At 33.3% G+C, this 18,105-nt stretch overlaps 1 protein-coding gene across 9 annotated transcripts in view; it reads right to left on the reverse strand.

Annotated features, from left to right (window-relative positions):
- LOC108362819 (uncharacterized) overlaps positions 1 to 18,105 on the reverse strand; it is a 150,180-nt gene that overhangs the window by 24,281 nt on the left and 107,794 nt on the right. For all 9 annotated transcript variants that reach the window (XM_017616012.1, XM_017616005.1, XM_017616000.1 and 6 more), the window contains one exon: positions 505 to 1,687. In XM_017616012.1, coding sequence (XP_017471501.1) covers positions 505 to 1,147 — 643 coding nt within the window. In that variant the 5' untranslated portion in view covers positions 1,148 to 1,687. The remainder of the gene's footprint in view (positions 1 to 504; positions 1,688 to 18,105) is intronic.

Here is an 18,105-nt window from a genome sequence, read left to right on the forward strand (position 1 = left end):
GGTACAGATGGAATAATTGCTTCGCCCTCCACTTCCGTGGGCGGAAACATTAAATTTCATCCGATTTCGATGAAATTCAGTTTGTCTCTCTCTTTTATTATAAAAGTAAAGTTTTAGATAAAAAATAGGATAATACCAAATAAATAATACCATAACCTGAATATTCCACGGCGCATAAATAATTGATTACAGTTGAAAAAAAACACTTTATTCAATGGCGCTTAAGGCAACTAAACTGATTAGTCGATACCTTGCCGATTCCAGTATTTTTTTTAGAAATGTCCGTTCGTGGAGACGGGGGTGAGTAAATTATGTAAAATTTTGTATTTGTGACTTTTACTTTGTCCTCTCTAAGCCTAACTGGTTTTTATTTAACTGTCACCATGACTTTTTTCTACGTGACTCCATATAGTCGAAACACTGTGCGACGCCAATAATTTTTATTTTTTTTTTTTAATTTTTGGCTGATCGCGAACTAGGAATGTTGTTTAATTTTGAACTCACCCAAAGTATTATCAATATTTTGCACTTCTGCATCTTCGAGCAATTCATTGCCAAAACGTTCCATCTCATCATCATCGGGCGTATCATCATTGACCGCGTCTACATCGATAGTTGGCTCGCGATGCTGATGCTGTTTCTTTACTGTGCTAGTGGAGAGAGCTTTTCCTGCGCCAGCGCCAGCCCCCGCCCCAATGCCTGTGCCAGTTCCAGGTAACACAGCAGCCTTCTTATTCAACTTCAGTAGCGTTGAACTACCCTGTGACGACGCGTCTAAGTGATTGCTCCCCTCGAAGGCATTGTTGTCAATGCGACCGCCAAATGAGACTGCAGGATCGCTCCTAAATCTGCTTTGATTTGCTCCTGTAAGTTGTTGTAATTGCGCACTGACACCGGCACTATCAGATACGGTGGCAGCACGTATGGCAAGTGGTGGCGCTGGTGTGAGGGTTGCATTTGATGAATATGAGGCATAGATGAAAATGGTCAGGACGACAATGCTCACCACGAGCAGAAAACGAATTATTCTTATATTATGTACGCTGCCCATAGCTGCTACTGGTTTTTTTGTTTTAGGGTTTCTTTCCCCCGACGTTGGTTTACTTTGTTGACTGATTCTGCTTCTTGGGACGAATTCAATCGCCATTCAACTCGCTTGAATTAATTTGTAAAAGTCTATTATATCGATGCAGTTTTGGCGCTTATTTACATGCATTGCCACCAACAGTTATCGAGATGTTAACTGTTTTCTTTTTTTTTTGCAATGTGGTAAGCCTTTGTTTGGGAATTTGACTTTTTATTGATTTTTACTGTTGCGTATCTTATTATAAGATAAGGTCTTGAATTTAAAATTAGCAAACTGGAATGTCATTGTCTTTTATGTTGTTTCATTTTATTCCGAACTGCCTCAGCTCACTGTGAAGCCCGCACACTTCTCCCTCACTCTGTCTCGTTTGGGATTGTGTAGCGTCAAAAGCAAATGCCCATATTTTTTGTTCCGATGCTTATATGTAGTTTCCGGAGGAGTATGTGACTTCAAACTGCCTTCTAATAGCTCATTTCGTTGATATAAATTCTTTATGGTCGTGTGATAATGATTTGTCTACAGATGTGATATTATTTTTTCATGTGTTGCTGTGACAATATAACTGTTGCTTTTTTTTATCAATTTCTAAGTGTTCGTTATCTATAACAGAAAAGTAAATATTCGTAAATAAAACAATCTATAATATCATGAAAAGTTAAATATTAAATACATTACACACTAAGGTGGCCAAACTTGTATAAAAATAAGTAAATAGTAAAAAAATGCTTTTAAAACAAGCTTTCTCGACTGCTATGCCACCTACCGGCAATTTTTTTTTGTGTAGCTATCCCTTTTAATGTGAGTAATATATATTACAAATATAAACTAAATAAAACCATAGCAACAGGTTTTCGAAATATATAGACCCCGCGTCAGCTACCGGCTACATTTTTTGTGGAGTAATTTCCTTTCATATAGGCAATACGTATGTACTTCAAACATTAACCAAATAGGACTATAAATACGAGTTTTTCAAACATCTCTACTCCGGGCCACCTAGGGGATTAATTTAATACTGCATTGTCATCGGGCTCTGAGCTAAGTTCAAGTCTCTAGCTCATCGGGAAATTGGCTAAAAATTGTTGGCAAGATTTGTCCCAAACAAGCTTACCTACATACATACATACAACGCAAGTCTAATAAAAGCTTGTAAGCTTTCCGGGAAACCCTTTATGTAGATATTAGGGGTTATCTAAAAAATTAATATATACAAATTTTTGAAGCGATTAAAAAAGATGTGAAGGTTGCGACTTGACCGACTAATTTTATTTAATAAGCAAATAAAATAATCTAATGCAATGAGGTTGCATTGTTGTTTTGAAAAACATTTATGTACTATGTGTAGCTACTTTTTTATATTACTAGTTTTCCTTCACCTGCCTCGCTTAGAGTATGAAATTTCTCCAACATATTTAACTCAGTCCGACACAAAGGAGATTTTCACTATTTTCTTTTTTTAACCTTTTTCAAAATATTTTCGAACCGAAACCTTCTTAAGGATCTTTCCTATGATGCATATATAAATTACCTAATTTCCTTTTCAAACCGGTGGAAACCGTCTTCAAAATATTTTCAAACTTCAGCCTTCTTAAATTCCTTTTGTCTGACACCCCTATTATGATGCACAATTCACTTACTTAATTCTTAATACTTAAGTTGCACTTTTTAAACAGGTGGCAACCTTCCTAAATTTAGTTTAAACTTAAACTTTTTCAAAACCATTTCGATTTATAGTCATAAAATATTTATTCATTTAACTTATTCAATTCTTTGAACTAAATTTTTGAAACAGTTGGCAACGCTCTTCAAAATGTTCTCTGCCCTTCTTTAACCCATTTATTCTGAGAAGTTCCACTTCATTTTGTAGGCAGGTGGAAACCCTGCTACATGTAGTTTAGAAATGAAGCCTTTTAAAAACCATTTCGTTTGATACCCATATTTTTATATACATAATTCATTTAACTAAATATTTTATTTTTTTAACAGCTGATAACTGTTCTTTTCGTCTTACCTCGATATTAACCTTGTAATATAGTAATATTTCCTTTATCTAATCAAGTTAATGGAATTTAATATCGTTTCTGAATCTTGAATAAACTGGGCACACTCTGCAAGACCTTTCCAATGATACTTCAAACATGGCGATTGGATGTCTGCAGTGGAATTCTGACAATCGGTACGCACAATTTTCGACGCCAAATTTCTCTAAATTAAAAGCAAGCAGTCGAGCGTCAGTCAAATGTGGCAGCATTAGGGGCAAACAACTAGAGGTTGCATGTCGTTAGGCGCTCCTGCTATTCTTGGTGGGTGAAATAACACAAATGGCAATAACGCAAATTTGTGTTATTTCCCAATTGAATGTGAAATAACACAAATTTGTTTTATTTCATTTCTCGTTGAGCAATAAGACCAACTTTTAAACCTAACAATGTGAGTAATAAAGCAAAATAGTGCACATATGTAGGTAGTCACCCACAGTGTTGCCGCGAAGCATTTTTAGTGGTAGCCAAATTCCTTTAAAAAAAGGGCTTAAAAAGTCGTTGTGGCTAAAAATGGTAGCTAAAATTGTTTACTTACATAATCATATAAAAGTATACACGCAAATATTTTCAATAAGTAATGGTGCCTATAGAAAAAGAATGAACTCTGGAAAAAGTCTAATATTTTATCCAACCAAAGACCTTTTCGTATAAAAGGGAAAATATAAGACACCAGCATGCTGGCTCGATCAAGTGATTGTACCATCAGGCTCGACGCATATAACTTACCAGCATGCTGGTACAATATTTATTTCTTTACAAATGAGGTCGAGGAAAGATCGAAATGATTTGAGCCGAAATTTCATAATTTTTCTACCATTTTGTTAAACATTGTTTTTTTTTTTTTTAATTCACAACTGCAAATCGTGAACTTAATATTCCACAAACACGGCTCTGAAACTTACTTACTTAGAAAATTGAGCTAATTTCACCACTCACGCTCATGCTGGAACAATCAAAAAATTTTCAAATAGTTTTTGAAGTCGCACCAGCAGCTGGTACAATCACACCACAAGAACATACACGGTCAATCGACTTGATGGGCCATTTAACTTATGAAGCATATTAGGGGCCAGTTTTTCAGTGCACGGCTGTGGTTCAAACTAAGTTTAAACGCCCGATACTGCTGGTTTAAACTAAGATCAGCCAATCAAGTGTAAGCCAGCTGTTCAATTTAAACCCAGATTACTTAATCTGGCACTGAAAAACTGGCCCTAAGGGCCGTAGACTTATCTATTTTAAACTATAGTTAAATCGTTAATAGATAAGTTAAAAAACAGGCCCAACACTTATATAGTATGTATGTATAAAAACGTAAGGAACAAACAATACATATATGTCAGTCTTTCTTCGTATAAAAATGCATCTCTTACATAAATGCAAAAAAATAGATCGAATTAAGCATATATAACTTTTTCATGCCCAGTATGAATAAATTCTCCAAAGGGCTAAAAAAACGGCTAGGGGCAATTTTAAATTTATGTGGTAGCTAAATCTCGCCACCAAAGGGCTAGAACGGCAACACTGTCACCCAGTTACATTTGACAAAAAGTAGTACATGAACAGTTAAATGGACGCCGTCGCGCTCGCGTCCCCCGCCCCTCCCCTCCTTTCGCAATTATGCACTGGTGGCATTATAACCGTTTAGAAAAAAGAAAAATAATAAAATAACACTAGTTCACTTCTGAAACTGCTTTTTAATGTCCAAGTAATGGGAATTATTGTGTATGGTATTATTGCATGCATCCCACCCATAGTGGAATTTACCAGGTGCCACTGCGTTATTTGAAAATTTGCCTATAAAATGTGACTATAAGGCAGCCGAATGTCGGTAAATTAAGCGAGAAAGCCGGTTAATTACTTCATCTATTTATTGCGACATCGTTCCATGCAAACATTTAAAGGTTTTCCAGCAGTGTTTTTAACATACAAACGCGCCGAGCAGTCCAATATGCCGAGCAGTTTTTAAAGACGATGCTTTCCCTATATTTTGTTAGACTTTTCATAAGTAAAAATATTTTGTGAATATTACTTTCTTCATATGATTATATCGAAGGTGTCAAAAACTGTTCTGATTTTTTTCTTCTACATCAAAGCGTACCATGCGAAATGCGAAAAAGAAAAAAAATTTAAATTGAAAAAATTACTACTGTTGTAACTTACTTTCTTAGTAAATTGGTTTGCTTCTCGAAGCATTTGTCCATCCTGTGCCAGGCCCAGTAATCAGCGGTTGTGCTACTGAGTTGGGCGAGCGTTCCAAAAGTTGCTATTCAATCGCTGGTTTTGTATGGAACAAGTAAGAAAGTCTAAGTTCGGGCGGAGCCGAACATTAAATACCCGGCGCAAGTATTAAATATATGCTTTTTCACCTTTCCGATACCTACCGCTAGATGGTAAGCCGGGGTGTATCAATGTTGAGTAAATTAGCGTCCTTAAATTTCGAAATATTGCAGTTTCAAGCATTTCCGATTTCAATAATTTTCAACGTTTTTCTTTTATGTGGCAAGCACAATAAAAATACCGAGTTTGGTACAAATTGGTAGAACGGTTACCGATATATATACGTATATTATCATATATCATAAGTGGGCGGTGCCACGCCCATTTTCCATAAACGTATTTCTTGGTAAAGAATTGTTGCAAGCATTAATTTTGAATAAATTAGCTTTAATATTTACTGATTTATCGAAGATTTTGTATTCTCTAAATTACCGTTATATGGGATGTGGGCGTGGTTATTGTCCGATTTTTTAAATTTTCGGCCATTTATTATGCTGTACCAAGGCCAACAACTGTGCCAATTTTGGAAGAAATTGGTGCAGCGGTTACCAAGATATACACATGTAACCATAAGTGGGCGTGGCTACGCCCATTTTCCAAAAATTTATAATATTCTTATTTTTCGTCTAAAACTTATTGTAATTTTGAGTGAATTATCTTGAGTAGTTACTAAAATATCGCAGTTTGCGCACTTCTGGAAATTACCGTTATATGGGAAGTGGGCGTGGTTACAGTTCGCACAGTACAGTTACCTACCTTGGATTAATGGAAACCTACATACCAAATTTCATTGAGATATCTAAATTTTTGCTCGAGTTATCGTGTACACGGACGGACGGACAGACGGACGGACAGACAGACATGGCTTAATCGATTTCTTTTTTCATCCTGATCATTTATGTATACATTTGTCTATATCTATCTCGATTCGTTTTGGCTGTTACAAACAACCGTTATGTGAACAAAATTAATATACCCTTGTGCACAAGTGCGCTCGGGTATAAAAAGGTTGGTTTCACATGCAAATAGATTTTAACAATTTAAAATTTTTGTGAGAAGAAATTAACAATATTTGACTTTTCGACAACAAATAATTTGAAAAAAATCAAATCAGCTGCTATACTGATACTATCTGTTCAATGTGCCTTGGTTTAATTGTATTTTTGGAATAAATAAAGTTCTTTTTCCTTGTGTCAGTAAACTGTTTTTGTTACAAATAGTATAAATAAGCAATGGGAAATAAGGCAAAATTTGTTTTATTTCCAACCTTTGTTGGAAATAAGGCAAAACTCAGATTTTGGTATTATTTCCCATTTAAAAGTGAAATAAAGCAAATTTTGCGTTATTGCCGTTTGTGTTATTTAACCCCCCGCTATTCTTTTGGAGATTATTTCTCAATCAAAATTAACGATAGCGAATGTGAGAATCCGGCTGCTAGATGAAAGCTTCCAAAGTTTTTATATGTGTAAGAGGGGCAACTTTCAGTATGCTAGGGCTGGGGGGCCACTCTGCGATGCGATAGGCAATCGCACATCGTATTACCAAAGAGCGTGAATCTATAAGCAGAGACAACACGTTATAATTGTAGCGAGTGTGAACATCAGGAGCGTGCCTTCTCTTTTCATCAAATCAAAAAACGTATTTGAGCAAAAGAGAAGGCGCGCTCCTGATGTTAACACTCGCTACAATTATAACGTGTTGTCTCTTCCTATAGATTTAAGTTCTTTGGTATTACTCAGCGTTGCCAGGTTGACGTTTTTAACATCATTCGGACGTTTTTTGTATCCTGTTGACGTTTGGACGTTTTTTGTGTAAAAAATGACGTTTTTTAACTTCCCAGTAATTTTTCTTTGTTACTAAATCTTGTAAGTAGAACTGATTTTGAATTATTTTCTTAATAAATCTTTACAATCTTTGTGTTTTGATGCAGCTACTTCAAAAGATATTTATTTTTTAGACATATATGACTTAAATATGATACAAACCAAGCCTACGCGCATTTTTGGGATTCTTGGACTAAGGATCCAGTGTTCAAAGGCTGGTTGTGTAAACACTTGAGGTTACGAGGCTTGTTGTAATGTTTGCAATTGCACATTAAAAGCCAAATCAGGAAGCGCCGATCTATGGCAACAAGCACGCTCACAAAACCATCAAAAAAGCTGTGCAGCATAAATCGTCAGAAAAAAGTAGGCAACTTTTTAAAGACTTTATTGAAAATGTAATGAACGCAAAAAAGGCTAAAGTATTGATATGGTCCCTCTTATCAGAGCGTAATTTACCATTTTCGACAACCGAGCCCCTAACCAAATGTCTACAAGAAAAAAAAATATTAAAAATCAAAGCGATTATTTAGCCCCTTTAAACTTGCACTTTATTGCCCTGAAGTTTAATGGGCTATCAAACTGCATACTCAAAAAATTCTAAAAAATCTGAATAAAATGTTGAAAATCTAGCTGAAAATTTGCAGATTTTCTATAATTTTTGCACAAAGTTTGAAATGTGGTTTTATATTTTGTTTGTCATATAATAAGCTTGGCGTTTATGAAAAAATAATAAATATTAAATAAACAAAAGAGTAACAGCCAAAATCGATCAAAATGTTGATGAGTTAATCAGCTGATCACAAGTGTATGTATAAAATGATTTTTATATTAACGATCTCAAACCAGTTTACAATGAATTTTAAATGTGTACTGTCGATATGACATTTTAATATACCTTACGTACATATGTAACTTTGTATGCAATAAAAGTTTAATAAGAACAATTTTTGTACATTTATTTAAAAAAAAGACGTTTTTGGGTAGGAAATGACGTTTTTTCAGACCAAGAGGGACGTTTTGTCATGGCGAAGACCTGGCAACACTGGTATTACTTACGATGTATTTGCCTACAGCATCGCATTGCTCTTTCGTATCGCATTATCTCGTAACTCGCGCGCACTACTGTGCACTGTGATATATGTAGATATGTACTATGATCTTACTTTTAACAATTTTAGCTCAAATTTCAACTTCTAACAGCTTTATTATCTATTTCGAACGATAGGTCGAACGAACGACCTTTGCAATTTTGTAATTCTACTGTTCGTCTTTATCTTTCTTTACGTTACGTTACGTTGAACTTGCCTCGGTTACATTGAAACCAGCCAGAATTTTGTTGCCAGACTAATTTCTAAAGTATTTGTCTGCAGACGAATCGTTCGTATAGCCTGGCGTTCGAGATAGAAAATAAGGCTGTAAATCTATTTCGATCAATATGAAGAATTTTTTATACATATGTATGTATGTACATAGAAACAAATGTATGTTTGTATATAGGATGCGGATGCGGATGCGAATGCGGATGTCAAGTATTTTTAAGAAACAATTAAATTAAGTTATTTAGGTAAATAAAAAAATGGAAAAATTAGTAATTTTAATAATGTTTATTTTATTTAGTACTTAAATTTAAAAATTGGAATATTATATTTAATAAAAAGTAAGAAGAATTGCATTGGGGCTGAAAATATCGGATGTATCCTCCTAGCTTTCATCTTCATTTGAAGAATCTAGGATAATGGCGAGATCGTTGTTAAACACTGCTTACAAGCCAATCCAGATGTGTAAGGTTTTTCTAAAGCATTTTAAAAAGAATTCTTCATTCTCATTCCTTTGGCTGTTTCAGAATTTGGGGAACCTGTACCTGTACATAGGTGGATATGGAAAATAAATTATTATTTTCTAGGAATGATAATTTTGAACAAAATTTTGTTTTCAAAGTCGTGGCTGCCAGCCGCATCGGACAGAATATTGTTTTTTTTTTATAAGCAATTGAATTATTGGAATCACGGATGATGAGGGTCACAGATAGTTACGTAATTCTTACCTAATTAAAGGTCAGACCTATAGCTTTTTAATTATTTGAGCCTCGATTCTCTTTATAGCCAGACATTGATCATTTCTGCTGGAAATCCCTATTGAAGGAGCTTACTCTTTGACTGTAAATAGCAAAGAAGGGCAGTTTTACCACAGAAGTTTTTAGCCAAGGATCCAATGTATATCCCTATGAAAAAAATATTGCCCGACAAGTAAACAAAATTACTATTTTTGAAATGTTTGCTAAAAATAAATTCCCCAAAGAGCCCCATTTGAAATGGTTAAAACAAATATATGCAACATCAAAAACAAATCACGAAAATTTGGTTTTAAATTACAGTGCACAAAAAAAATGTTATTACAAGGACAACGTTCTCTTTAAAAGGACAATGTTCTCTTTAAAAGGACTATGTTCAACTTTTATCAAAGTTGATATAAATGACATTTGACCAGTTTTCTTACACAAATACTTCCATGTGCGGCGCCCGGGTAACACGACCACAAGCAAATAAAATAGTCTACAATTTGTCATTTTGTTTGCCAGATATACGTTTTATCGGTGCGCTTGCACAACATTCGCATTCGCAAAAGCTCCGCATTGATTATTGCGAATGCGAATGTTAAAATTAATGCGGAAGCGAATATTCGCAACAACCCTGGTATATATTTAGTAGTGTTTTAGATAACTTAAAAGGAGGAATATCTGCAATTCTAGAAATAACGGCCTCCCTAATATGTACATGTGTATGCACAATAGTTTTTAGTATGTCAATTTTTTTGTGAAGTGTTACAACAAATATTCGCCAGTAAAACTCTAATAAAGTGACCACAATTATCGGTATTCGTTCAAATTCAATTTTCATTATATGAGTATGTATTCCAGTGAACTAAAGTAATGAAACTGTGTTCACATTGCGGTACTGAAATATGTATTTATAAGGACGAAACAATGGAGATACGCATGTCCGTAAAATCATAGCCTCAACTCTGTAGCAGAGAGGGGGGCGGGCCCATTTGGGCAAATAAATCAGCTTTCCATTCAAAATAAAGTAAGTTAACCAGGGCATGAATCACGTAGCTTTGAAACGATTGCCGTTCCAACGATACTGACAAAACAATGTCGTCGAAACACTGATTCATGCATTTGTGTTGCTGTTACGTGTTACTGTTACGTGTTACTGTTACGTGTTACTGTTACGTGTTACTGTTACGTGTTACTGTTACGTGAAGCAAAACTGGAATTGAGTGGACGATATCCCAAACGATCGAACAATTTTTGGTTTTCATGAAACAAGACAATCTCAGCACGATATCGTCCAGACGATTGTCGTCATACGTGGTTCATGCCCAGGTTTACGTGGTTACGAGGCATTTAGATGAATTGACCTATTATAAAACTGCATGGTCAAAAATGTTTTACAAATTCATATCAAATAGTTATATTAAAGCTGTTTAGCCACACCCACTTAGCAAAAATTCTTGTAGCTCGGTATCCGCTTCACCAACCCGCACCAAACTCGGTACGAACATTGCTTAGAGCGAAAAATAAAGTTTTGGAAAATGGGCGTGGCACCACCCACTTAGCTAAGTTTCTATCATTAAGCATATTATCTAAAATGTTTGAAACAGGGGAAAAACTCCATTGCTTATAATGTATTTTACAGCAAGATGAAAAAACGATATTTAATACGTGCGCTGGGTATATAAAGTTCGGTTTCGTTCGAACTTTCTTATTTGTTTTAATTTTTTCTCTTTAAAAGACAAAAACAAACTGTTTAAACTGTTATAAAGTTTAATGCAGCATGTTAAACATGTTGTGAATTCCCTAACTATACATATGCTATTTTTTTTTAAGAAGAAAATGTGCCTATTGAAGTGATAGGAAGTGATCTGTGTATTAAACTCGTAAAATTCAATGATAATTTTTACAAATGTCCGGCCTTAGATTGAGGTTTTCAAGAAAATATATGTAAAAGAAATTACATATCACATATCAGAGAAAAAGAAAAAAATTTACACTGACTCAAAACATCTGAAAATTACGAAAAATAACCCAAAAGTGCGCGTAGATCTTAAAAATTACCTTCAAATAAAAAATGGCAAACAATGACACTGAATACCAATACCTTTTAATTTTTTAATCCTGGGACCAATACATCTAGGGAACGCTTTCGAAGCTTCCGAAAAAAATGACATTACATAAAAATCCGTGCCCGTATATGGGAAAACCTCCGGAATCGTGCGATTCAACGCTAAAAAACCTAAATTTTTAAATTGAACGCATAAAAATAAATTATACATCAAATTGTTTAAAATCCATTGAGGAAACATTAAATTCTTGTATGATTCATTTTTCTCAAATGCCTACAGAGTTATAGTGAAAAACGATAATTTTTGAAAACTCAAAGTTAGCGATACTTCTAAAGGACGTAGTTTTTGTCCGATTTCAAAAATTAATATCAAATTTGGTAAAGATTGGTGGGGTGGTTTGAGATACAAATATTTGAAATAAGTGGGCTGGCCACGCCCAGTTTTCAAAAATTTGTGCGAAAAACTAATTTTCGCTTAAGATCCATTGACAATATAATTTTTGAGTAAATATTTAATACTAGTGAATCCGCATGGCGTTAAAATGCCCAAAATTGAATTTCAAAAATTTAAAAAATATTCCATCAAAACCGTGCAGCCGTTTCTGAGTGAAGATCAGTCTCGCATAGTGTATATTTTTATTTTCATCGAATTTCAAATCACCCTATACCGATGAAAAAATTCTTAATAAAAAAAACTTTATTATACATCTACAAGCTAAGGTCTCTAATTTGATCTCTCATTTATGAAATTCCTTTTCAAAAGTATTCTCAAACTAAAAGCTTCTTAAATCTCTTTCGCCTGACATTGTAATACACATGTATTTCAATAAACTGATGAACTAATTCGAATTTGATTTTTCGAACAAATGGCAACCCCCTAAAAAAAGGTCAGGAATAATTCCCTTTCAAACCCATTTCGATTTAGCTAGCTTTTAATAATTCATCCAACTTACTGAATAATTTGAATGTAACTTTTGAAACACGTGGCAACTCTCTTCAATCATTCGAAATGTTCAAACTAAAGATTTCTTAACATTCTTTCGTTTTACCTCGGTTTTTTATATTTCATATACTTTTTGAGTTAGTTAATTGAGTTAGACCTTTCAAACAGGTGGTAGCCCTCGTCAAAAGTACTTTCAAGCTTAATCATAGTTAACTCTCCTTCGTCGGACACTGCGATACATATTTTAATTAACTGATGAATTAATTGGAATTTTAATTTTCAACTTGTGGCAACCCCGCTAAATACAGTTCAGAAATAAAAATTTTTCAAACCTCCTTCGATTAATACCCATATTCAAATAATTCATTTAACTTATAAGATATTTTGAATTTAACTTTTTAAACAGGTGGCGACCCTCTTCCAACACTTCAAAAATATTCTTAGAGTTCAAACTAAAGATTTCTTAACACTCCTTCGTTTGACATCCATATTTCGATATTTTGTATAACTTGTGTATAAGTGAACTAATTTTCAAAATATTTTCAACTACTTTCTGAAACACCTTTCGTCTGAAACACTTTTCGTTTTTTAAACAGGTAGCAACCCTCCTATAGTTCAGCTAAGAAACAAAGCTTTTCAAAACCATTTCGATTGATACCCAGTTTGTAATAATTGATTTATATTTTCTAGATAATTTGAATACAATTTTTTAAAAGGTGACAACTCTTCAAAAAAGTAAAAACTATTGTACAGCTACAGTCAAAGGCTTTTGGAAAATCGAACGAGCGGTGCCGATTTGATGGCATTGATTATTAAAAAATTTGACAGGTGGCAACTCTTTTCGAAAAACTAAAATTAGTTGCACATCTACAGGGCAAGCGCTTTAATTGGACATCTCATTTTTTAAAATCGGGCGAATGGTACAGATCTTTTATCCTGGACAAAAAATCCCTTTGCGTATTGCATATGTACATATATAGATTTGCCCAAAGATCTGAAAATCCTTTACATACACATATAAATTCATGGCCCTATTTTAGACAAAAATTATTTTATGTACATATTTAGCATTTTCAACGAACTTTATGAAGAATGTTATCTAACGATCATGCTTAATGCCAACCTGGGGCCTATTTCATAAAGAGACAGTGATAATTTTGTAACGACAGGCATTTTCCGCATTTTCAGTGACAATTCGACCAGATTGGTGGATGTTTTGTTTCATAAAAATCATTGTAACCAACGCTTTAATTTCATGAGAAATTCCATTGAAAAAGTGACAAATTATCACTGTCGGGTTTTGAAATTGTCGTTGACAAAATTGTCGTCAGTCATAAGAAATTTGTATGTAATTCATATGTAATAACTGCATTTGCATTATTTTAGTTTAAAGAAATATTCAAATTTTTGAAAACTGATGAAATGTGCGCAATTATCATAAAAAAAAATTTACAACATTCTCCTGTGAAAACATTCCGACGCACATAGGGACGAATCGTCAATTTAGGACGATAAAAATAGAAAAATCAAAGTCTTTAAATCTTTTCACACATACCTTTCTCATACTCCTTATAAACCAATCCACAATGTAACACACAAATTTTGACTTTTACGGCAACGCGGTAGCTTTAGCAGAAGCGCAAAGCTGGGTTTTCTATCGTGCGTCGAATTAAATAATCTCTTGGTTGAAGCGATGATAAAATAATTTCGTTTCTCATTTTATTCTTATTAACATCTAACAGTTTTGTCAACACGGAAAGTTAGGCGTGAGGTATGTACTTTATTTCGCGATTTTTGTTAATAATTTAGTTGTTTGTAAAATGGTTATAATACCTATTTTATAAATTGTTTTTTTCTTATTGAAAAAATTTTGAAATTTTTATATCAGTTAGAGTTATAAAAAAAGTTCCAACGAGTACAGCAATTTCTCTTCAACAGTTCGAAAATCCAACAAATTGCCAATGTAAACATATCACGAACTCGTCCCCCCCTTTTACCTCCTTCATTAAATATAACATCTTTTTCGTCGTTTATTGGGACGAATCGAGAATATAGGACGACAACAATGTTTACTCCATATGTATTTGACAGATTTCCATGAAATTTGGTATCCAGGGGTTTTCGTCGTGACTGATTTCGAAATTGATATTAAATTTTCAAAATTCAAAATGGCGGATCCATTACGGCGGACGATTTCTTTAAAAACGAATAGATTGCTGTTATATTTTTGCTTCCTTACTGTATAACTAAATATGTAATAGTTGTCTAATTTCTTGATGTCAATTAGTTTTATAATTATATGAATTTGGAAATCTAATATTTAATTCGTAATCAGTTCCAAGCTATCAAGTTTCATTACAAACCATAATTAAAAGAAAAAATTTGTCCGCCATATTGCATTTGCCATTTTGAATTTTGAAATTTTAGTTTCAATAACGAAGATCTTTGAATACCAAGTTTCATAACTATAATTAAAAACAAAAGTCCGCCATATTGGATCCGCCATTTTGATTTTTGAAAATTGAATATCAATTTCGAAATCAGTGACGACGAAAATCCCTGGATACCAAGCTTTATAACAATAGTCATTTTTTTTAAATCGACCGCCATATTGGATCCGCCATTTTGATTTTTGAAAATTGAATATCAATTTCGAAATCAGTGACGACGAAAATCCCTGGATACCAAGCTTTATAACAATAGTCATTTTTTTTAAATCGACCGCCATATTGGATCCGCCATTTTGAATTTTGGAAATTTGATTTAATATTCGAAATCAGTGACCACGAAAATCCCTTAATAGCAAATTTCATTGAAATCTGTCAAATACATAAGGAGTAAGCATTTTTGTCGTCCTAAATTGTCGATTCGTCCCTATGTGCGACGGAGCTATTTAGTTTTGTCGCTATTGTCGTGACAATTTTTTCAGAGTGACAATTGTCAGCACCAATGTCGCCAATATTCCAGTATTGTTACTGTTGCTTTCTAAAAAAATTCACAGTTACATATAAGCGTATATAAAACAGAAAAAATGTCGCCGACAATTCTGGCTCTGAAATTTTATAGAAAAATTGGCATTTGTCGCATCAAAAAAGGGGGAAATTCGAAGCATTCACGCAAAGACCTATTCAGACAATATTTGTTATATTTTCAATATTTTGAAAGGCACACAACTATAAAAGGTCTCATTTNACAATTTTTTCAGAGTGACAATTGTCAGCACCAATGTCGCCAATATTCCAGTATTGTTACTGTTGCTTTCTAAAAAAATTCACAGTTACATATAAGCGTATATAAAACAGAAAAAATGTCGCCGACAATTCTGGCTCTGAAATTTTATAGAAAAATTGGCATTTGTCGCATCAAAAAAGGGGGAAATTCGAAGCATTCACGCAAAGACCTATTCAGACAATATTTGTTATATTTTCAATATTTTGAAAGGCACACAACTATAAAAACAATTTTTTCAGAGTGACAATTGTCAGCACCAATGTCGCCAATATTCCAGTATTGTTACTGTTGCTTTCTAAAAAAATTCACAGTTACATATAAGCGTATATAAAACAGAAAAAATGTCGCCGACAATTCTGGCTCTGAAATTTTATAGAAAAATTGGCATTTGTCGCATCAAAAAAGGGGGAAATTCGAAGCATTCACGCAAAGACCTATTCAGACAATATTTGTTATATTTTCAATATTTTGAAAGGCACACAACTATAAAAGGTCTCATTTTATTCTTTAATATGTAATTAATATGTATGTATATAAACAAATGAGAACAATTTAGTAATCGCTGAAAGTGCAAAAAGAAAAAGAACTTAAGATACTACCTTTTTGATAATTACGAGTGACAGATTTCAAATTGTTACAGTTTATTTCCAATGAGGAGCACATATTTTTCTCAACGCCTCATGCATTTTCCAATATTACGTTCACTATTTGCCATGATTTTTGAGTGTCTCCGTATTGCGCTGAAAGTGTTAACCCAAAAAAAATTACAAAAGGTACTCAAAGTGACACGTCAAAATTGTTATTTTAATTACTTTGATTGTTTATAAAAATTAAAATGACATTAAAACAAAAAAAAATTGAATAAGTAACAAGAACTCATCACATTTGCTATCAAAATGGTCAAAGTTTCTTATAAAAGGTAAAATTACATTAATAAAATTAATTTAAAGGTGAGTGACTCAAAAGCACACGGTTCCGTAGATTTGCCCATATATGAAAGAATATGATTAAGTTAGTGATTCTTCCATAGATACTTAATATCAAAAAATATATATATATATTTTTGTATTTTGCAGGGACCAACAATTACTGTTATCTTGGATTCGCAAATTGAAAACTAGCCCGAATTCTGAAATTTAAAGAAAAAGCTGCATGATAATCATCAGAGAAATGTTTTTAGAGTTATAAGCAACGCATTATTTGGAAGTTGCCTTTTTTATATTAAGCAAGCTAAATATGAGCAAACTCGGAATATAAATACTGGTTTACCAAATATATCGACTCGTGTGTCACCTATCGTCAAAACTTTTAGTGGAGTTATTTCATTGTAGTTAATATACGTTCTAAATATGAACCAAAGCGGAATACAAATATCGGATTCACTCATCTTTCGTACTGCATTGTCATCGGGCTCTGAGACATCTGTAAATTCAAGTCTATAGGTCCTCAGGAAGTCGGTCAAAAATTGATTGCAAGATTTGCCCCTAACAAACATACTTACATACATATGTACATACATACATACAGAGCAAGTTAAATAAAAGCTTGTAAAAATATCGAAAATTTAGCTTTCCTTGATTCCAAATATACACATTTGATGTTGCCTTCTTCATGATGGTTGCCTTTAATTGAGTGATTATAGCCTACTTATTTAAAATTATTCAAAAAGTATTAATATTAAAAATAAACACCCATTTTCGAAAATAGCGCTGCAAAAAATTTGTATTTAAAAATTAGAGCTGTGGAAACATCGATGTTTTTGATGTAGTAAAAGGCTGTTTAGCCTTTTACTTTGTAAATTTTCGCTTAAGAATAAACTCTGTAACATATATAAAAATATTCCTATAAAAATATAGTTAATTTTTTTTTTTCTATATTTATAACTATATTCACATTAAAGCGAAAATTACTTTACATAAATCAAGAAAGTTCACATTTTCTTTCATAATTTCTATAGCACCTGAACGTACGAGTGTGTGGTTTGTGCATGATTTCAAAAAATAAATTGTTGCATACCTTTAGGCATTTTTTCAAATTTCCCCTACAGTGGGGGCTAAAATAAATGAAAACCCTTTTTTTTCCTTTGGTTCTTGATTTATGATAATTATGTCATTTCCATTTAATTTATTGACAGATTTTACAAAGCCAAATTACTTGATTTCAGCATGATTTGCTTATAAATTACAAATGAGCCGTAAGTTACGATAATGTGAACTTCATTATAATAAATTATAATTCCTTTGTCTCTACAAGGGCTAGATATCAAAAATTACTTTTGTATAAATGAGACATGATTCAAAGTCAGAATTTTAATGCTCTCACCCCCTAGGATTGTTCTATACCGAAAAGCGTTATACCCCTATTTTATTCAAAAAAAGAGGTCGCTCAAAGCGCTCAAAGTTGGCCATGTATTTTATATGGAAAAAGACAAAGAACGTAAATCTATAAGAGGGAACAACACGTTATAATTGTAGCAAGTGTGAACATCAGGAGCGTGCCTTCTCTTTTCATCCAATCACAAAATGTATTTGGGCAAAAGAGAAAGCACGCTCCTGATGTTCCCACTCGTTACAATTAT

The sequence above is a fragment of the Rhagoletis zephyria genome, unplaced genomic scaffold (genome assembly GCF_001687245.7).
Source record: "Rhagoletis zephyria isolate East Lansing unplaced genomic scaffold, Rhagoletis_zephyria_1.1 Rzeph_scaffold_00024, whole genome shotgun sequence".
NCBI classification, from domain to species: Eukaryota; Metazoa; Arthropoda; class Insecta; order Diptera; family Tephritidae; genus Rhagoletis; species Rhagoletis zephyria.